At 48.6% G+C, this 22,071-nt stretch overlaps 1 protein-coding gene across 2 annotated transcripts in view; it reads left to right on the top strand.

Moving 5' to 3' along the window:
- Positions 1 to 22,071, top strand: part of LOC148837226 (dedicator of cytokinesis protein 2-like) — a 282,886-nt gene that overhangs the window by 46,019 nt on the left and 214,796 nt on the right. For both annotated transcript variants that reach the window (XM_088911625.1, XM_088911624.1), the window contains 7 exons: positions 1,578 to 1,764; positions 2,782 to 2,879; positions 5,936 to 6,025; positions 12,171 to 12,271; positions 12,965 to 13,099; positions 15,938 to 16,049; positions 18,511 to 18,581. In XM_088911625.1, coding sequence (XP_088767751.1) covers positions 1,578 to 1,764; positions 2,782 to 2,879; positions 5,936 to 6,025; positions 12,171 to 12,271; positions 12,965 to 13,099; positions 15,938 to 16,049; positions 18,511 to 18,581 — 794 coding nt within the window. The remainder of the gene's footprint in view (positions 1 to 1,577; positions 1,765 to 2,781; positions 2,880 to 5,935; positions 6,026 to 12,170; positions 12,272 to 12,964; positions 13,100 to 15,937; positions 16,050 to 18,510; positions 18,582 to 22,071) is intronic.

Here is a 22,071-nt window from a genome sequence, read left to right as displayed (position 1 = left end):
ATCAAAACAGCTACAGTACACAGTTTGAGAATAGCCCTTGAATGCAACAGCTGCAACAGCAAAGGTTGGAACTTGAAGTGTTTCTCTCTCTCTGTGTCTGATGCTGTTTTGTATAAAATGAATTTTCTGTTCTCGAGCTCAGTTCTGCACTTTGTTACTCACTGTTAATTCTGTCAAGACCCTCATCGGCAGGCTGCCCCAGGAAGACTGACCCTAATGGGGACACAGAGGGAGTCTTTTATCTTGTATATTATTACATTCAATTTTATTTCCTTTCAAGCCTGAGTGATATTTACATCAGAATAATAGAGCAAACCTGGACGTGAGAGAGGAAGAGGAGGCCCCGAGGAACACAGACTGAGCCTCCCATTATTAAGACTGTGCCGATCATCTGACGGTCACTAATTGCTGCTGCTTTGACAACACTGTAATTCATTGGTCATGTCAACAGAGCTCTCGGAAGAGAGATGGAGAGGGGTTAAGGGATGGAGGGAGGAGACTAGGGGAAGAGACAGTGTAAGGAGACATTAAGGCTGTGTGCAACCAGCTCCCCTGCTCATGCTGTGAATGGGCTGTAATTGTTTTCAATTAGAGAGGTGCTGTTCTCGGGTTATCGAAGCCCTCGGTGTGTGTCCTGGCTGTTTGTGTTCGCTCCCACTTCATTTATCAACACCTCTGCTCATCCTGGAAACCAAATTGCCTTTTAATTGACTCGTAAAGTGCTGTGCCTGTCTCGCCCAGCCTGTTACAAGGTTAACTTGCACTGAGAGGAATTCATCAAGCAATTAAGAGCAGGGGAGAAAGCAGGGATCTCTTTGAATGGATGAGCAAATGATTGGAGGTGTGAGGAGCGATGTGTGTGTCTGCAGAGCCAGGCGGGCTGTGATCCAAACAGCAGAGCTGGCTGCTGCAGAAGACACTGCCCAGACAACACCTGGCTTTGGACAGCTAAAACTAACACTCCACACACACACACCTGCTCTCTATCTGTGCTGCACCTGAGCTCTCTGGACACCTCTGAGTCCTGCCTGTCCATTCACACCTGCTCTCTGTCTGCTGTACCTGAGTGCTCTGGACACCTCTGAGTCCTGCTTGTCCCTTCACACTTGCTCTCTGTCTGTGCCAGCACACATGGCAGTAAGCAAGCTAGCACAACCGGGGCTAGAACGCAGGGAGCAGGATTAACAAAAGGTGAACAATGGGCTTATTTTATGTGAAGTGTTGTTTTCTGTTCCTCATCATTGTCTGTGAAAGGGCTGTTGTAATAACAGACTGCAGACAATTGAAATCACTCCACAAGTAATTAATAGCTCTCTCTGGAGTGTCATTAGAAAACCGTGGCCAGGCCACAGCGAGCGGCAGGGGCCCTGTGCGGACTTGCAGGCGCTGAGACTGCAGGGTCTGGAGACCAGGAGCGAACCCAAGATCTCTTACCCACCGAGCAGGCCAGCAGCTCAGCTTCCTTACCTTGGCATGGGGTGACAGCTCTCGCTGTGAGCCCACACCCATGGGCCCAAGTGCTCTGTCCTGGGCGAGGCACCCACAAACTGAATGGGCCTTCTTTCCTGTCCTCTCAGGGAGACAGCAGGAAGCTAGAGGATGTGAGTCAGTACGGCTCTCTGCCTTGCTCACTGGGGGACAGTGGGCAGCAGCATAGGGCGTCAAACATACCCACCCTGAAGAGCAGCGCCAGCCTGAATGTCAGCACCAGGGACAGCTTCCAGATCAGCACCCTCACCTGCTCCACCAAGCTCACACAGAACGGTCTGTATCCCACAGCGTCTGTCCCACTCCTGCGCGTTGCACTGGGGCAGCGTGGGCCAGTGGTTAGAGCCGAGAGAGAGGGAGGCAGTGTGGACCAGTGGTTAGAGCCCAGAGAGAGGGAGGCAGTGTGGGCCAGTGGGTAGAGCCCAGACAGAGGGAGGCAGCGTGGGCCAGTGGGTAGAGCCCAGAGAGAGGGAGGCAGTGTGGGCCAGTGGGTAGAGCCCAGACAGAGGGAGGCAGCGTGGGCCAGTGGGTAGAGCCCAGAGAGAGGGAGGCAGTGTGGGCCAGTGGTTAGAACCCAGAGAGAGAGGGAGGCAGTGTGGGCCAGTGGGTAGAGCCCAGAGAGAGAGGGAGGCAGTGTGGGCCAGTGGGTAGAGCCCAGAGAGAGGGAGGCAGTGTGGGCCAGTGGGTAGAGCCCAGAGAGAGAGGGAGGCAGTGTGGGCCAGTGGGTAGAGCCCAGAGAGAGAGGGAGGCAGTGTGGGCCAGTGGGTAGAGCCCAGAGAGAGAGGGAGGCAGTGTGGGCCAGTGGGTAGAGCCCAGAGAGAGGGAGGCAGTGTGGGCCAGTGGGTAGAGCCCAGAGAGACAGGGAGGCAGTGTGGGCCAGTGGGTAGAGCCCAGAGAGAGGGAGGCAGTGTGGGCCAGTGGGTAGAGCCCAGAGAGAGAGGGAGGCAGTGTGGGCCAGTGGGTAGAGCCCAGAGAGGGGGAGGCAGTGTGGGCCAGTGGGTAGAGCCCAGACAGAGAGAGGCAGTGTGGGCCAGTGGGTAGAGCCCAGACAGAGGGAGGCAGTGTGGGCCAGTGGGTAGAGCCCAGAGAGAGGGAGGCAGTGTGGGCCAGTGGGTAGAGCCCAGAGAGAGGGAGGCAGTGTGGGCCAGTGGGTAGAGCCCAGAGAGAGGGAGGCAGTGTGGGCCAGTGGGTAGAGCCCAGAGAGAGGGAGGCAGTGTGGGCCAGTGGTTAGAGCCCAGAGAGAGGGAGGCAGTGTATTCCATCAAGTTCACATCCCCTGCTCCTCCTTTCCAGTGGACCTGCTTGGACTGTTGAAGTGGCGCTCGAACCCCAGCCTGCTGGAGCAGAATCTGAGGCGGTTGAGGAAGGTGGAGGGTGGAGAGGTGATGAAGGTGAGATGCTTCCTGTACTTCCCACTGTGGAAGGATGACAGTGCTGACCCACCCAGGCACACTGGCACACTGACACACTGACACACTGACACACTGATACACTGACACACTGGCACACTGGCACACTGACACACTGATACACTGACACACTGGCACACTGGCACACTGACACACTGGCACACTGATACACTGACACACTGGCACACTGGCACACTGATACACTGACACACTGGCACACACACTGACACACTGACACACTGACACACTGGCACACTGGCACACTGATACACTGACACACTGGCACACACACTGACACACTGACACACTGATACACTGACACACTGGCACACACACTGACACACTGGCACACACACTGATACACTGACACACACACTGACACACTGACACACTGACACACTGGCACACTGATACACTGACACACTGACACACTGACACACTGACACACTGGCACACTGATACACTGACACACTGACACACTGGCACACTGATACACTGACACACTGGCACACACACTGACACACTGACACACTGGCACACTGATACACTGATACACTGACACACTGGCACACACACTGACACACTGACACACTGGCACACTGATACACTGACACACTGGCACACACACTGATACACTGACACACACACTGACACACTGATACACTGACACACTGACACACTGGCACACACACTGATACACTGACACACTGACACACTGACACATTGACACACTGATACACTGGCACACTGATACACTGACACACACACTGACACACTGACACACTGGCACACACACTGATACACTGACACACTGGCACACTGGCACACTGACACACTGGCACACACACTGACACACTGGCACACACACTGATACACTGACACACACACTGACACACTGACACACTGGCACACTGATACACTGACACACTGACACACTGACATACTAACACACTGACACACTGGCACACTGATACACTGACACACTGACACACTGGCACACTGACACACTGGCACACTGACATACTAACACACTGACACACTGGCACACTGATACACTGACACACTGACACACTGGCACACTGACACACTGGCACACTGACATACTAACACACTGACACACTGGCACACTGATACACTGACACACTGACACACTGGCACACTGACACACTGACACACTGGCACACTGGCACACACACTGATACACTGACACACTGGCACACTGACACACTGATACACTGACACACTGGCACACACACTGACACACTGACACACTGGCACACTGACACACTGACACACTGGCACACACACTGATACACCGACACACACACTGACACACTGATACACTGACACACTGACACACTGGCACACACACTGACACACTGACACACTGACACACTGGCACACTGGCACACTGACACATTGGCACACACACTGATACACTGACACACTGACACATTGACACACTGACACACTAACACACTGACACACTGATTCGCTGACACACTGACACACTGGCACACTGGCACACTGGCACACTGACACATTGGCACACACACTGATACACTGGCACACTAATGCACTGACACACTCACTCGCCAACACTGGAAGTATCAGTGCCTCACCCAGCGAAGACTCTGCATTGCAGATCTTCTGCACGATGAGAACTACTGATGAGCGGAGCTTTGTAAGCCTGCCTTCAGCGCTCAGAGGGAAACTGAGCAAGCCCACTCCTCTGCACTTCTCTTTCTCTGCCCTCCCTCACCTGGCACAGCTGCCCAGCCCGGGCTGCTCAGATTAATAGGATTAATATCGCCAGTTTTACAGAGGTGATGGATGGGGGTGCGAGTGTGGGCACTTGGAGGACTGTATGTTTTTTACATATAGGAAATTTTAGGAGAACATTGCTCTGCTACAGAGTGAGCTGGAAAACAGAGGCGTTATTAACCCAGGGTTATCAGTGAGGTTTATAAAACATTTATTGAGTCCGCTGTATTAATGGCTCCTGTGCCTGTGCAGCTCGCTCCAGAGATCAGGCGATCAACAGCAGCAAGAGAGTCCACTTATTTCCTTCAGTATGTCTCGCCTTTAATTTACTGGGCCCAGATACGGGAGCAGCAGAGATGCCCTTGGATTGCGAGGCGGGTAGATTCTGTCTGGCAGGAGAGACAGGGCTGAGGAGGGCACCACCTTCCAGCCCCTGTCCTCAGGGCAGCAGCGCTGTCGCTGTCCAGTTCCAGGCCTGGTGTGCTCCTTCTCCCAGCAGCTCTGAGCATCTCCCTGCGCAGGCCACTGTACTGGGGCACAGCAGGCCCAGTTCCAGGCCTGGTGTGCTCCTTCTCCCAGCAGCTCTGAGCATCTCCCTGCGCAGGCCACTGGTGGCACTGCGGCGTGTGATTGTCCGAACAGACGTTACTCACTCCTGGCCCTGGAGAGCCACAGGGATTACTCAGCTACAGACCTCCTGACACACTGCACAGCCATGCCGTTGAAGTCGATACCCTGGCTTCTTTCAAGAAATGGCTGGAAGAGATCCTGGTTCAATCACCTGCTAGCTACCAAACAGACAGGACAGGATGAATGGCCTTTTCTCGGTTGTAACCTTTCCTATGCTCTTATTATCTAAATTGGTGCTGTTTAGAGTTGAGAAGTTGGCACCAGCGCCAGGAGCGAGGGTCGCTGCTCCGTACAGACACTTCTTACTTAGCTAAGGTTGGAGTTTAAGGAGCAGAATCTTCTCACCCTGGGGACATGGTGTCTGAAGGATATCCCATCAACCCCTTGTACCCAGCTCCTTCTCTCAACCTGAAACACAAAGCCGCATCCAGAGTGCACTACGCCCCCCACAGGCCACATACTGCCCCCACACTGCCACATACACAGACATACACACATATACCCATATCGATCCTTTTGAAAGTGTTTCTTACCCTGGCTTTATTTGAGCTGCCTGTGTGGCTGGACTGTCAGTCTCTGTCTGCGTGCTGTTCCTCAGTGTCTGTCCTCATCTCTTCCCCTGTCTGTGTCTGTGATGTTTGCAGTTCCTGCAGGACACTCTGGACGCGCTTTTCACCATCATGATGGAGCACGCGGACACTGAGACCTACGACAAACTGGTCTTCGACGCACTGGTGAGTCCCCACTGACAGATGCGATTACACTACCTGTCTCTCCTGTGACTCCAGAAACCCTCTCATGGGAGACACAGGGCCTCTGGGAAACCACCCAGACACACACCTGTATCTCAGAGTAAGTACTGAGCTCACATCTGACGGCAGGCACACAGGCCCATCTTCATTTCTGCTCGGAGCTGTGTGAAATACCATTTCCATTAGATAGATTATGTGTCTGCTGGCCCAAAGTCCTCCCAGATTCCCATCTCTCCATGAACCGACTCTTCCCAGACTCTTGTGTCTCCCTGGACTGAGGTCCTCCAAGACTCCAGTGTCTGCCTGGACTGAATCTTCCCAGACTCCTACTGCACAGGGAGGAGGGAAATCAGACCGGCGCTTAGCTCAGCTGTGTTTGCCCACAGTGGCTGTCCCATGATCCCGGCGCAGCTTGTGTTTGCTCCCTGCTCATCAGCATTATGTATCTGTTTAAGATCAAGACGCATTAGTTCCCTGCTTCATCAGCTCACAGTTATTTTCAGTTCTATTGATAGGCTCATTACGCTGAAACCAGGGATCCCAATTTCAAACAGGCTTTATCAGCAGCTCTTATGTCCCTTTGCGTAAGCCTTGCAGATATGCTGTTCTCAGAAGCCCCCTCATTCCCTCTATGCAAATATATCAGCCTGATTTCAGCAGTGCAAACATTAGTAGTCTGAGTGCTTTACTTGCTGTCAGATGGCCAGGCTGTCTCTCTCCCCTCTCTCCCTGTTCCTCTCTCTCTCCCTGTTCCTCTCCCTCCCTGTTCCCCTCTCTCTCCCTTCCCATTCCTCTCTCTCCCTGTTCCTCTCTCCCTCTCCTCTCCCCCTTCTGTCTCAATTTCATTCTGTCTTGGGTTTTCATTTGCAAAGGATTAATTCTGAAGTCTCCAGAGATTTCAATTTACCAACTCAATTTTTTCCAATGAATTATATAAATTCCTCACTTTGAAAACTCAATTTACGTGAAAGTTATTTGAACAAATTTCTTGCCATCCATGCAAGTGCTCCAGGTGTGACATCTGACTCCTGCTCATCCTTTCTGCAGTATCTGAGATACCCACTAAGGTCCTGGACCTCAGTTTCTCCCCGTGAGGGGTGGTCCTGACCCTCGACTCTCTCGGCTCTAATTGAAGACCAGGTCAGACCAGGCTGCCTGGAGGCCAGGGGGTGCAGCCGTGAGGCTGGAGAGACATGGGCTCAGGGGGCATAGAGCCCAGAGCCCAAAGAGATCAGCTCCTACCCACTGAGCAAGTAGTGTGAACTCCAGAGCCTGGCTAGAGGGAGAATCAGGAGACACCCAGGCTCTCCAGGGTAGGACAGCCGGTCTCCTCTGTGATCCCTTCTCTCCTTGACAAGCAGAGATGAGCTTGTTCTGATTCGAGAGCTCTGCCCTGTCCAGTGCCCACCTTGACAACATCAGACCTGGGCTCGGGTCTTAATCTTGGATGGCTGGTTTGCCTTCTCATTCCCATTCAGCTTGCAAAGATGAAATGGAAAGTAGTTCCCACCTGGAAACATGAGTGGAGATCCAGGTCAGGTTCTTGCTTTCTCAATCAAGAGTCGTTACCCAGTAGCCATTGACATGGTGCTGGTAATCTCCAGAGACTGGAAAATTGCTAACGTAGTTCCCATCCATAACAAGGGTGAGAAAACTGAACCAAGTAATTATCGACCATGATGTCTGGTTATAATATCTAAACTAAAGGATCATCTCCATGGAAATAACTTCATAGGCAACAGGGATTTTATGCTTTATTTTACAATTGCACAATGCACTAGTAAGGCCTCTTGCAGAATATTGTGGGCAATTATGGTTCTCATGATACAGAACAGATATTGCTGCTGTGGTAGCAATCCGGAGAAGAGGAACCAGATTTGCCCCAGGACAGTCCTGCACTGGCAGGCTGGAGGGGCTGAACCTCTTCAGTCCTGAGCAGAGAAGGCGACAGGTATGGGCCTGACGGACCGAGCAGGGCGAGTGCATCACTGTCATGGTGGTACGAGTGACTGCCCCTGCTGTCCACGAGCCCACTGACGCCCGTCGAGGGCTGGGTACCTTCCTCCCTTTGGGGGAGCCCATCACTGCTCTTGCCCGGCTGTGCTGTGCCAGCAGCAGTGTCTGGGCTAGAGAGGCAGCACTGGTGAGTTACACGCTCCTCCAGCAGTAAGAACGATGAACCCCCCCTTCTGATTCATGGGATAAGAAGGAAGGTGTATAAATAGAGATACATCACAGACCCAGCCAGACGGCGGTGTGTTTCTGCCCTGGTAATTGATGGTCTGCCACGCAGCAGTGTCAATGCAGAAACCTGCTGGTGAGTAAACATGCTCATTAACAATCAGAGAGACGGAGTGCAGGAGCAGCTGTCTGGCCCACTGACTCGGGCACATGAGAGGCTGTCTCTCCCAGCGGTTCAGCTGAATGTCTCCAGGAGCGCGTGGGGCTGAGCAGATTTACTGCGTCCTGCTGGGACTGGCCTGTCAGATACACAGGACGCTGCACGAACAACAGCAAAAATAATGAATGGCTAAAACACAGATAGACAAAATTTTTCATCCTCAGAAGACAAAATAAATAAGCATTGTACAGGAATGCTGGCCATTTTGTTTCTTCTCTTTCATTGGGGGGGTTCTGTTCTGTGAGACTCAGCTGGACCATTTGGAAACACTGGAGGACTCTGTTACTGTGTCCTGTAGTCTCACCTCTATCTGAGCGCAGTGTCTCTGTCTCTGGTCCTGTAGTCTCACCTCTGTCTGAGCGCAGTGTCTCTGTCTCTGGTCCTGTAGTCTCACCTCTGTCTGAGCGCAGTGTCTCTGTCTCTGGTCCTGTAGTCTCACCTCTGTCTGAGCGCAGTGTCTCTGTCTCTGGTCCTGTAGTCTCATCTCTGTCTGTGCGCAGTGTCTCTGTCTCTGGTCCTGTAGTCTCATCTCTGTCTGTGCGCAGTGTCTCTGTCTCTGGTCCTGTAGTCTCACCTCTGTCTGAGCGCAGTGTCTCTGTCTCTGGTCCTGTAGTCTCACCTCTGTCTGAGCGCAGTGTCTCTGTCTCTGGTCCTGTAGTCTCCTCTCTGTCTGTGCGCAGTGTCTCTGTCTCTGGTCCTGTAGTCTCATCGGTGTCTCTTCACACGTTACTTTAGTATTATTATTTACGTTTTATCGTACTGCTCATACTGTTTTATTATTATTTATTAAATAGGGTCAAATGATATAGAGTAGGGGTTCTCTTAGTCTGTCTGAAGAAAACAGCTTTAATACACAAAAAAGCATGCAGTCCATATACAGAATCAAGTTAAAGATGTTTATTCCACTTCTTAATTTGTTTCATACAAACTTTAGCTGCTTCCAATACCTTTGAACAAGCAATGTATTGATAGGAGCACCTTGTTGTGAGGTTACATTTTTCATCCTGTACCACCTGAACAGGGTTTGGCAGTTTGTCAGTTATGACCAGGGTCAAGGAATGAGGCTGTCCTCTCAGTCAGACTCCATCTGCTCATATCAGCAGTACAGTATGACTTCTGTAAATAGAAATTCTGGACAAACATGAGCTTGAATGCCAAATTATAGTTTATTATTCCAAAATGGTAGAAAAGCAAATAAATTACTGGTGTATACAGTATACTGGTGTATATTTCTCTCCAATCTGAAACTCAAAACAAATTTTTTGGCACATGCTTATTAAAGAGAACTTCAAAAAAGTAAATGTAAGTGAAAAAAGTTTTAGATGTTAAAATTATTTTTAATTGTGAGCATCATAATAATACATACCAAAAATATCATTGTCAAACTGGTGAGATCTTTCCAGTCAAGACTAGAATGGCAGGGATGAGCATGAGTGTGTGGTGGTACAGCAGAAACACAGCTGAGGAGCTCAGAGGAGAGAGAAGAGCCAGATTCGCCCCTGGCAAGACATTTCCACACTGCAGTCATTCCGTGTCCATGTCAACAGTAATTGAACAAATAATGTCTCCCTGCAGAGGGATGACATTGATCTTCTATTAGTGAAAAGCCAGACTTTGGATTTATTGCTTGGAAACCAGTAGCCCAGGTGGACTGAAAGAGAAGCTGGGCCTTGTCCTATTCCTGAGTCAGGGCAGCATGCATCATGGAGAGGGGCAGTTTCTGCTTCTGTAAATAGGTGATATTGATTGATGTTAATGTTTTTAACCTTTTGGGTTACCTGGGATTGATGTTAATTGATTACAGTCATCTATATTCAGTAAGTGATTAACTATATGTGTGCCCATCTAGTCTTTTCAGTTGCTTTTGAAACAGCTTACTTGCCAAATGTCAAATTAGAATCTTTCTGGCCCCTGCTTATTTCACATTCTTTTCTAAGAAAAGATGTAATAAAATGTAACACTTTAAGCACATTTGTCTTTGCTCTGCTCTTGTCCATGATGTTGTTTAAATGTGATCCAAACCAGGTCACTGATTGAAAAACCCTTTCTCTAATATTAAGATGAACTAAAATGTCATGGTCCATTGTAACAAAGGGCATTGGTTACGTCTAAAATACATTCTAGTAAAGAATTGCACAGGTTCCTCCACACTTCTTTCCAAAATCTAGCTGGGACTGGAGGGCAAGCAGCTGATTTCAGATTTCAGCTCCCTGTTGTGTTCAGTTCTTGCATGTTAATCAAAGAGAAGACATTCTCTAGATTCATTTCTGAGTCAACCACACTAATTAAGGGCTCAATCAAATCCAAATCACTTCTTGCCATTTGAAAACTTTATTTCAGCTATTTGTTTGGAAAATAATTGAAGGATCCCTGGCACTTCAAAGATTGGGCACTAGTTTGAATTACAAGATTCTTTGGGGGGTTAATTGATCTGTCAATTGATGAGAAAGGGACTTGAGTTTGTTCTTGTTTTCTTCAGTACAATTAGACAAATAATCAAGTCTTGCTAACATTAAAGCCTCATTGTACTCCAGAAAGACTTGCTTCAGAATGTCATGAATCTGCAATTTTTTTTAGCTCTCCATTTTATGTTCAGCTTTCTGACAATTCCTACTCATTTGCCAGATGGTGCTGTTAAACCAAGATGTTAATTTTCAAGATCACATTTGAGTTTTTCTGGAGTCACAACATCAAGAGTATTTTCTAAATAGCAGTGGTGTTTGCTTATTAATCCCTTGGTTGACAGAGTGTGATAATCGCACAAAGACTGATTCAGAAACCCTGTGAGCATAAGAGGGATTAAATAGTATCTTTTAGAGGTAAGTATCAAACCCTTTCAAAGTGATGGTACGATTAAAGGCAGAAATCATCTGGGAGAGTGAGACCCCAAATAAACGAGATCAGAATTCCCAGTCCTCGAGAGATTGCTAAATCTGACCTTTGACCTCCATTGTGTTACACACTGAATAAAATCAAATGAGTTGAGTAGCCTTTGTCATGATCAACATGACAGCTGAAATCTTCAGGGAAAAACCTCTACACTGTCTGATAAGAACAACTTCTAGATTTAGGTGGGCAGTACACAATAATAACAACAGGCATGGTGAGTTGCCGTCTGGATTTAACTACGAAGAGCAGAACTCCACAACGTTGTTCTGTTTGCAGGCATAAAAACCCAAGCTAGGGACAAGCTAGGCACCTCCCCTCTGTGCTAAACACACTTCCTATGTGACATGAAGGAGAGGCAGCCTGTCAGTATCAGTAGCACTAATTGATAGTGTTGAACAGAAAGTAGACCGAGACACGCATTTACACACTCAGCAGGAAAAGTGCAACTGTGATACAACACACTCTAATAAGATTATTAGTATTAAGCTTCTATATCAGTGGTTCCTAAGTTTTAATTTAATAATTTTAGAGGAGCCATTACAACATTCAGATACTATCTCTGAGAAAAACTCTTTCTAAGGCTAAAGCTTTAGGAACAAGAAAATGAAATCCAGTGTTTGATATATAGAATCAGTACTTTGTGAGATAATTCGCCATGTTTTCTGCTGTTCAAGCCCATTAAGAAGATGTAAAATATTAGTGGACACAGGAGCAAGATGGGTCGAACTCGCCTTCTTTCATTTGAATTTCTCCTGCATCCATAACGCCTCCACTGTATTCTTCAGCTGAGAGAGTGCCGGACCTACAGTATTAATCCCAATATTTCTCTCTGTGCAGGTCTTCATCATTAACCTTGTAGCTGATCAGAAGTTCCAGCACTTCAACACTGTCCTGGAGACCTACATTAGCTTGCACTTCAGTGCTACTTTGTCCTACAGGTGAGCACAGGGTGTAGAAGAGAGATTAGGGTTTTTGACAGTGGGTGGCAAAGTTGATGGTTTTTAACAATGATATAGGTGATTTTTTTTTACCTTAAAGACAGAGCTGATGGATTTTGATAATAAGTGACATACCTGATAGTATTAACAATGGAACAGGTAAATGTTTATTCCATGATGAAAAGAAAAGACACACTGGGCTCTTCCTCAGGTGTCAATTGTTCCTTTGCAACCTATGCATGTTGACACAGCTATCTACTTGAACATATTTAATAATGAGTGACAATCAATGGTTTTGGACAATAATTGATGGAGGTGATGGTTTTGGATGACGAGTGACAGAGCTGAAGGTTTTGGTGAATTAGTGACAGAGCTGATGGTTTTGGTCAATGAGTGACGGAGCTGATGGTTTTGGACAGTTAGTGACAGGGCTGATGGTTTTGGTCAATTAGTGACGGAGCTGTTGGTTTTGGTCAATTAGTGACGGAGCTGTTGGTTTTGGACAATGAGTGACGGAGCTGATGGTTTTGGACAATTAGTGAAAGGGCTGATGGTTTTGGTCAATGAGTGACGGAGCTGATGGTTTTGGTCAATGAGGGATGGAGCTGATGGTTTTGGACAATGAGTGACAGAGCTGATGGTTTTGGTCAGTGAGTTACAGAAATTGAAGAAGCTGATGTTCTTGCATTACAGAAAGCTGATGACGGTGCTGACAGGGTACCTGGAGCTGCGGGAAGGAGAAGAACTTAACGAAAGACTAATGGTTACCTTCAAGAGCCTGGAATACATCTTCAAATTTATTGTGCGCTCTCGTTCCCTTTACCACCAGTAAGTGTATCTCTGATAGAGTCCCTGCCTCTCTGTGGTGGAACTTCTACAGTACAGTTTCAACTGTCTTAAATTATCTGAATTTCCCTGTCTATTAATAACTGGTCCTTATTTACTAATACTACAGCATCTCTGAAGTGCCAGTTCCCGGAGTATCTTTCCTCCTGTCTGGGATTCTGATGGAGATTCTCTAAGGAAACCAAGGTGTTTCTCTGGTGTTTGGTGCACTTGGCCTTCCAGTCCTACTGACAAGCCACAGTCCCCCCCTCCCCTCTCTCTATCTTCCCATCACCTGTGGTTGAAAAGTCCGTTTTACTTGCTTCAGTCTTACTCACTTGCAATTGTCTCACTTGACATAATTTTGTTGTAGAATCCCTGGCTAGTTTAAAGTGGTCCATACTGGTCTTGTTGGCCAACCAATAACAGGGCATTGAGATGTGATGTTTTCCTATGGTCCTCTGGGCTGAGAGCTGGGTACCTACCAGAGACTTCTGCTGTCCAAGAGCCATTGGCAGCCAAGGTGAACTGACTGACTTGTCTTAATTAACACTGTTCTGAAACCCAGTCACCCTGCCAGTGAATGAATTAGGAGTAAATTCTACACTATGTACAGTATAGAACATCCATCACCATCAAACAGAAGGTTTCTCTGTTAAGGGCTGTGGCCAGCCAGTCCCAATCCTGGGACATCTTAAATGAGATGAAACAGGGCTGAGAGCACACCACACCTCAAGAAAAATAAAGTAGCAGATCTTTTCCCATCAACCCCTTCCAAACCTTTGAGTTAATAGTGTTCCTTTTCCATGAAACCATGCATGAGTTCTAAAGCTGAGATACCAGATACTGCTGTGCTTGTATTACAGTTGTACTCCTTCCCTTAGAGCGAGTGGAGGGGAACCTCAGAGAGAAGTGGGGTCCTGTAAATACTTAACCAGTCTGACACAATGAAGCAATGCTACACCCTGAAGCCAACCCAAATTAGAGACACTAATGAAATAAAACATGGAATAGATTTAAGTCAGAGGTCACTGTCTCAGCAGCTGCTAATCCCAGAAGTGCACAGTGTAATGTCACCCCAGAGTCAGATTAGCATTCTGATGGTAATGAGGAGCTGCTGGCCTCCTGGCAGCATTAGACAGAGATCACAGGTCACTAATGAGGGTTAAGGCAGGACAGGAGGAGAGAGACAGTATTTACAGCGGGACAGGAGGAGAGAGACAGTATTTACAGCAGTAGAGGAGGAGAGAGACAGTATTTACAGCAGGACAGGAGGAGAGAGACAGTATTTACAGCGGGACAGGAGGAGAGAGACAGTATTTACTGCAGTAGAGGAGGAGAGAGACAGTATTTACAGCAGGACAGGAGGAGAGAGACAGTATTTACAGCGGGACAGGAGGAGAGAGACAGTATTTACAGCGGGACAGGAGGAGAGTGACAGTATTTACAGTGGGACAGGAGTAGAGAGACAGTATTTACAGCAGGAGAGGAGGAGAGAGACAGTATTTACAGCAGGAGAGGAGAGAGTATTTACAGCGGGAGAGGAGGAGAGAGACAGTATTTACAGCGGGAGAGGTGGAGAGACAGTATTTACAGCAGGAAAGGAGGAGACAGTATTTACAGCGGGACAGGAGGAGGAGAGAGAGTATTTACAGCAGGAGAGGAGGAGAGAGACTATTTACGGTAGGATAGGAGGAGACAAACAGAGCGTCTACAGCAGGAGAGGAAAGAGAGTGTTTACAGCAGGAGAGGAGAGAGACAGAGTGTCTACAGCAGGAGAGGAGACAGACAGAGTGTCTACAGCAGGAGAGGAGAGGAGACAGACAGAGTGTCTACAGCAGGAGAGGAGAGAGAGAGAGAGTGTTTACAGCAGGAGAGGAGGGAAGGGAAAGAGCTGATATACAGGGAAACAGTCAGGACTGCTGCTCAGGTCCTTAAGGACAAGACTTCTGTACCCTGGCAGCTCCGTCTGTCATTGGGGATCAGCCCAGGCAGACTAGGACCTGAGATCCCTGGTTTAACTGGGACCATTGCAGCAGCTCTAGTAGAGTCAGGTGTGCATGTGTCTTCCTCTCAGCACTGTGCCCGTGAGACAGACACCCTGTCTCCTCTGTTTCTCCTCTTGCACAACATGTGTCAGCAGGCTTTCAAAACACATCTGCATACATCATTAGAAACTACGGAACCGTCAGGTGAAACCCATAACATTGCTCAGTGCACCAGGTCAGCGTCTGCACTGTTGCTCTGCCACAGCAATAACAGGAGAGAGGAGCCAGCTGGCCTGTTCGGAAGTGAGAAGCTGATTGATCTGAGGATCAACAACCCTTTTTCATAAAGAAGGGTTTCTGTTTCCTTTTTTCAGTTTTTAAGTTCAATTCCCCTTAGTTTCCACTTGTGTCTTCCACTGTGTTTTTCAGTCTTCATTCTAAAGACCTTCACAGAGTTGACTTTGAGGATTTTGAAGACTTGGCGTAGAGTTCTCTTCAATGTGGAAGAGGTTCATGTCCTTCAGTCTGTCAGTGTAGCCAGGGATGGTTTTGTTTGCTCTCCTCCTGAGTCCTGAGTCCTGAGTGGGTCTGCCTGAGCCCCGAGTGTGTGGAGAGGCTTGGCTTCGGTGCGGTTTGGCCAATATCCAGCTTCAGGCAGCAAAGAGCTTTCTTCATCAGCCTTTCAAACAGTATCCCTGTCAATAAGAGATGCAGAGACTTTAAATGAAATATTCTTTAGCTTTCCCTCTCAGTGCACCTGTCTTACATATCTTAGTGCTCCCCGCAGTGATATGCTGATCAGAGTGTCTCGCTCCAGTGCTGTCTTGACTGTCCATGTGTCTGTGTGTGTCAGGCTCTACGAGGGAAAGGACGCCCAGCAGTTCTCAGAGCTGGTCCAGCAGTTCCTCCAGGCACTCTGCACCCTAATGAGCTCCCCAAGAGAGGACTCCATCATTCTGGCACAGGTACCCAGTCTATCCACTCAGACCATTACTTTCCCTGCCTCGTCTGCTGTGTGTGATCCATACAGTCACACTTCTGCGCAGGCCGGTGCCCCTGGCAGGGCTGCTCACACTCCTCTCCTGAAGAGGACGACCGTCTGGACGTGATTTATAAAGTCAATATTAATATTAATGTTGACTTTGGTGGGGTCAGCAGCGAAGGGAGATAAAGCTCTGCATAGAGAGTCTTTAACCAGCTCACACGTCTCAGCTGAGTCTTGCACAGTTGTACTTGCTTTTCTCACTCTGGCTGGGGTTGGTCTTGTAACCAGCGTCACGCTTGGACAGTATGATCCCAGGACAATTTCGAAGTGCTGCCTGTCTGCCACCAAGCCCATGACAGCTCTGGGGCCATGGTCATCTCCAGACTCTCAGGAGGAAATTCAGCTTGAAGCAGGTCGGGTTCCTCATCAGCCCAGTTTGTGTGAAATCCCACAGCTGAAATCCCAGACGGGGACTGTCTTGCCCCAGAGGTGGAGGTTGTACTCTTCCGAGAGGCAAATGACCAGGCATTTCCAACCCGATACTCTATCGAAGTTATGAGTTATCCTGCAATTACATTGGGTTTAGTTTCTGCACCCACTGTACTGCAGTTTAATAAAACATGTCACAGCATCAGGACAGCACTGTGAAAGCCAAGTGTTAATGCATCCACCGTGCTTTAATGTAGGCACCTTAATCTGACATCTCTGCTGCTCCCAGGTTCCAGAGCTGAATTCCACAGTCTGTGGAGTGTCAGTGCCTGGAACAGCACATTCTTGCAGACAGTCGCTGTGGAGACAGCTCTGTCACCCACAGAAGAGCAGAAAAAGTTCATTATTGAGCCCGAACAAGGAGCAGCAGTGTGACTGGGTGTGAGCAGGGCACAGCTCTGCTGAAAAGGGGAGCGTGTCTGCTCCGGCGGCTGCACAGCCAGAGAACTCACCAGCGGGCTCACTCTGAGGGGTAGCAGCTGCCCCGCCACAGCGCCAGCAGGACTCTGGGGGGTATCCTCGCACCAACTTCTACTGTCAACGCACAAGGGAGGACTGGTCCCAGCCAGACTCTTTATTACTGCTAATTATCACACAGTGGTCCAGGAAAAGTGGTCGATACCCCTCAGTCTGGTAGGATCTTGTTGGTCCCGTTGCCTTCATCCTGTGCCAGAGACACAGGAGGACCTATAACAGGAGTAATGTAGCTTAAGTCCTCCAATCAGAATGTGACAAAGCTCACAGGAAGGGACAGATGCAAAACTAGGCGCTGTTTGCCCAAACAGTGTCTATATGCACAAGGAACAAAATAAATTGAAAATGGACAAAGGAGTCTAACAACTGTAAGAGAAAAGAAATAATAAACGAGATAGAAAATGTCAAAATGTTGTAAAAACTGCAATGAGCCCATCACCAGAACCACTGGCCTGCTGGGACAGGAGAAACCCAGACTGCAGTGAGCCCATCCCCAGAGCCACTGGCCTGCTGGGACAGAAGAAACCCAGACTGCAGTGAGCCCATCCCCAGAGCCACTGGCCTGCTGGGACATGAGAAACCCAGACTGCAGTGAGCCCATCCCCAGAGCCACTGGCCTGCTGGGACATGAGAAACCCAGACTGCAGTGAGCCAATCCCCAGAGCCACTGGCCTGCTGGGACATGAGAAACCCAGACTGCAGTGAGCCCATGGCTTGCTGGGACACAGGGGAGACTCATACCTCTGAGTCGTCTTATTCAGCATAAGAAGATAAGAAGGCCATGGACGATAGGAGTCTGCTTGGCTCCTCTTGCTCGTTTTTGCTTCTCTGTTGCCACATGACCTCATCATCTCCATCGTGAAGGATCCTCAGCATTGTGGTTAGATTGGTTCCCTCTGACAGCCTCTGCTGTAGATGCAACAAAGTGCCTCCTGGTTTCAGTCCCAGATACTCATAAAGATCATTTTATTTTTCAGTCCTTATCTTCTAAGAGTGTTTGATGTAGCTTTTCTCTGAATAAAGCTTGTCAGTTCATGTCTGTGTCCTGCAGTTGGTGCTGTTTGTTCTCTGTGTCAGTGACTGTCACACGTACAGTATCAGGCCAGTGCAACAACGCCTCTTCTTTGGCTCAATGACCAAGACTGAACTGAATGTTCCTGGTGCAGCTGTGAATGTGAAACATGCAGGTTTAGCAACCCTCACTTACCCCCTTAATTTACTGAACCCCAGCTTCAGAGTTAATCCCCTAGACACTTTATTTTAAATCCTCATAAGAATTTCTTGGTAAATCTTTATCTTAGTTGCTCTGATAAAGAACAGCTGCACCTCAAGAGCAGAGACTGGGCCCAAGAGCTCAAATTGTGTGGCACCTTGTGGTAATAAAGGGCTGATGCTGGGGCTGCAGTGCTGTGATGTGCTGTGATGCGCTCAGAGCCCTGCAGGTCGCCAGCTCCTGACTCTTTCTGTGTCGCTGACAGGGCTACGCGTTGCGGTACGTCCCCACCATCCTGAAGGACCTCTCTACAATCCTGGACGTCTCACTTCTCAGGTGAGCAGCACGACTGCAAACCTTGCCCATTATCCCTCTGCTTCTGCTTCAGGAGACGGGTGCTGGGGGTAGGTTTCCTGGTCTTCCCCCAGATTCTCTCTCCACTGTCCAGCCAGGGCTCTCTGCTGCACCTGGGGAGGACATTTCCTCCCAGGACGTCCCAGTAGCCCTGGATGAGACCCCTGATCATGCCTGTGACTTTCCGTCAGAGCTCTGCAGCTTGCAGGATGTGTTCCAGCTCACAGGGAGCACTGCAAGACCCTCCAGGGCTGTTCCTGAAGTTTTAGTTATCATTTCTGTGACCATCTATAATCCCTGGCCATTCAGTAGTTCCCAGTCCTATCTAAAATTTCCATATTCTGCTGTCTGAATTCTTGAGAGACTGTGATCAGTGCTGTTCTGCAGTTTCACTCAGAGGTGGGATTGAGCTCTCTTTCTCATTTACAGAACGTGTCTCTGTCCAGAGTGGGCTGGACAGAAACATCTGTTTGACATCTGGGCTTCTAGTCTCTGTTACCTACAAAATATACTGCCCAGAACAGCCCAGTCACTCAGGACAGAGTTCTGTTTTGTGCATTAGTAGCAGTGGGAGTGACAGATGATTACCTTACTTGAGACTGAATTACGTTCTTTTTCTTCTAGGAAATGTAAATATGGTAATTTAATTTTGAACTGAGCGACGGCAGATGTGTTTAGGAGCAGTTGTTGGGTTCTAAACTGCTGTGCTCCCTTGAGTCAGGCATCTTACCCAGATTGTTCTAATATAATACCCTGCTGCACACACAGTGGCAAACAGTAGTTGTTTTGGATAAAAGCAAAGGATCTCCTTTCCCCTTTCTGACCCCCACACCCCCAGAGCTTAGTGAGGGTCCCCTCTCCACCCCCAAACCCCCAGAGCTCAGTGAGGGGCCCCTCTCTGACCCCCACACCCCCAGAGCTCAGTGAGGGTCCCCTCTCCACCCCCAAACCCCCAGGGCTCAGTGAGGGGCCCCTCTCCACCCCCAAACCCCCAGAGCTCAGTGAGGGGCCCCTCTCTGACCCCCACACCCCCAGAGCTCAGTGAGGGGCCCCTCTCCACCCCCCAAACCCCCAGAGCTCAGTGAGGGGCCCATCCATGTGATTATTAGCAGTAGACCTTTTCTGACCCCCACACCCCCAGAGCTCAGTGAGGGGCCCCTCTCCACCCCCAAACCCCCAGAGCTCAGTGAGGGGCCCCTCTCTGACCCCCACACCCCCAGAGCTCAGCAGTGCTGTGGGGAACAGGAGGTGATCACGGCTTTTTTTGTAGTGTTTGTAAAGGAACCAGGAAGAGCTGAAATAAGCGTCACAGCTTGTTCTCTGACAGGTTTCACAATTAGTGTGTTTCCCGGAACAGCCGCACAGCACGATAATGACAGGGAGAGGGATTAAACACCCATTGAGGAGAGGGTGCTGTTAACAAGGCCTTTCACAGGCCCTGTCAACCCTCAGTTACTCACGCTGGGGCTCGGCTCTCTGTGACTGCGTGTGAATAAAGTGGTAAACGAAGCGATAAATAGAACTGGCTTGTCTAACATTGTTATTTTTGGAAGGAATTCCACAGCTGCAGGGTCCTGTGAGCAACAGTGAGTTTTAGTAAAACTATACTGCAACCATTTTTGAAGACTCCACTGCGTGAATCCAGCACTGGCCTCTTTATTAGGAACTGTGATCTTGTTTTGGCCTGGAGTGTTGCTCTAAGCCTGTTCATACACTTCCTGAATGTACTGGGAACATTTTTTTCCATGGTCAGTCCTGCAGTCCTGTTTCTGGCCTCAGTTAACAAACCCATATGGTTATCTGCCAGCCAGCCTGAATCTTGACGCAGACTGCACCCACAGGTGTTCAGTCATTACTGAGGCAGGAATACACTGTTAATGAGACAGATCTTGCTCAGATCCTAACACAGCAGGTGATTTACTTTCCTGTTCTTGTTATTTAGAGTGGACAGGCCTGTTTTTCTCAATGTACACAATCAAATAGTTGGTCTGGAAATGATTTTCACTGGTGTGATCTAAATGAACACAAGTAGTTCAGGTGGTAGCTGCGTCAGCATGCGTAGGCTGCAAAGGAACAAGTAATAGGTTTATTCCTGCTGAAAAGAGAAGAAAGAAAATGCAATGTTTTGACCGTGGAGCCTAAATGAACACAATGCTACTACTAATATTTATTTTTCCTTGCATTTACAAAGTATGTGAAGATCTAAATAGATCTAACTAAGGAATTAAAAGTGCTTCACATACAGGAGAGAACCCACTTCATCCCTCATTCACCAGAAGCCCCACTGGGAGACACACAGAGGCCATTCTGCACCAGCAGCCCTTCCTGGAAGACACACAGGGGCCATTCTGTACCAGCATCCCCACCTGGGAGACACACAGCAGCCATTCTGCACCAGCAGCCCCACCTGGGAGACACACAGGGATAATTCTGCACCAGTAGTCTTACTGCAGAGTAATAGTATAGAACTGTTATAAATATACTGTAGAGCTGAATTAAGTGGGAACTGTACAGCGTCCAGATTATACAAGTCTAGAGTGAAGTTTAGCCAGGAGACCAGGGTTAACACCCTGACTTTCACAAATACTGCCATCAGACATTTAATGACAAAGTAGTCAGGACTTGGGTTTTGAGTTCAGCATCTCTTCTGAAGCACCTCCAGTTGGATGTTTTGTTTGAACAGTCTGAACAATTCTGATTTATGATTCTTGATATTTCATACTTCATCTCCATCTGAACCTGGCAATGCAATGTCTTTGCTCTTCCGTTCTTGAAAGTGACACTAGTAGCCACAGCCGCCTTGAAAATGAGTTGTTACAGATGTGATTTGTCTCTTGAAATTACTCCTCTATCCAAAAGTGCATTTCAGTATAAACTCCTGGAATTGAATGTTTGTAGCAAGGGAATGTGGAGTTTTAATTCCTTAGTAGTCTCTCAGCTTCTCCTGTCACTCTGTGACTTTTTCCTGGCCTGGATCTTTGCTAACAGGGCTGAGGTGAGAAAGCCCGTTCTTGTTAGTTGCAGGGATGATTATTTTCAGTCAACATGCTTCAGCTCATGGACCTGAGCAGCCCGGTACCTCACCTGCAATATCACCTTCCTCTCATATCCCCCAGCACTGGAGTCCCTTTGCTTCCTGCATGTCCCGCAGAAAGGAGAAGAGTATCTGGAGTATCTACTATGAGTACCTACTGTGCCCTGCATGTGATTATTAGCAGTAGACTGTACTCTCCCAGACCTGCTGTCCTCCCCGAGCTCAGGCTCCGGGATCTCAAGCTGCTGTCTTGGTTGAACATCAGTGTCTCAATATCTCCAGGGGTCAGAGGTCAGGGGTCAGAACACTCAGGGCTCCCTGTGCTCCTTGGCTGTGTTACCCAGTCCATCAGAAAGGCAGAGACAGCAAAGCCGTGTAAATTGAGACTCAGGGCTTTTAATTTGATCTGGCTTCTGGTCATCAGTTTAAATCAGATAT

The sequence above is a fragment of the Atractosteus spatula genome, chromosome 3 (assembly GCF_055471065.1).
Source record: "Atractosteus spatula isolate fAtrSpa1 chromosome 3, fAtrSpa1.hap1, whole genome shotgun sequence".
Taxonomy (NCBI): domain Eukaryota; kingdom Metazoa; phylum Chordata; class Actinopteri; order Semionotiformes; family Lepisosteidae; genus Atractosteus; species Atractosteus spatula.
This window is presented reverse-complemented; position numbering and strand designations above follow the sequence as displayed.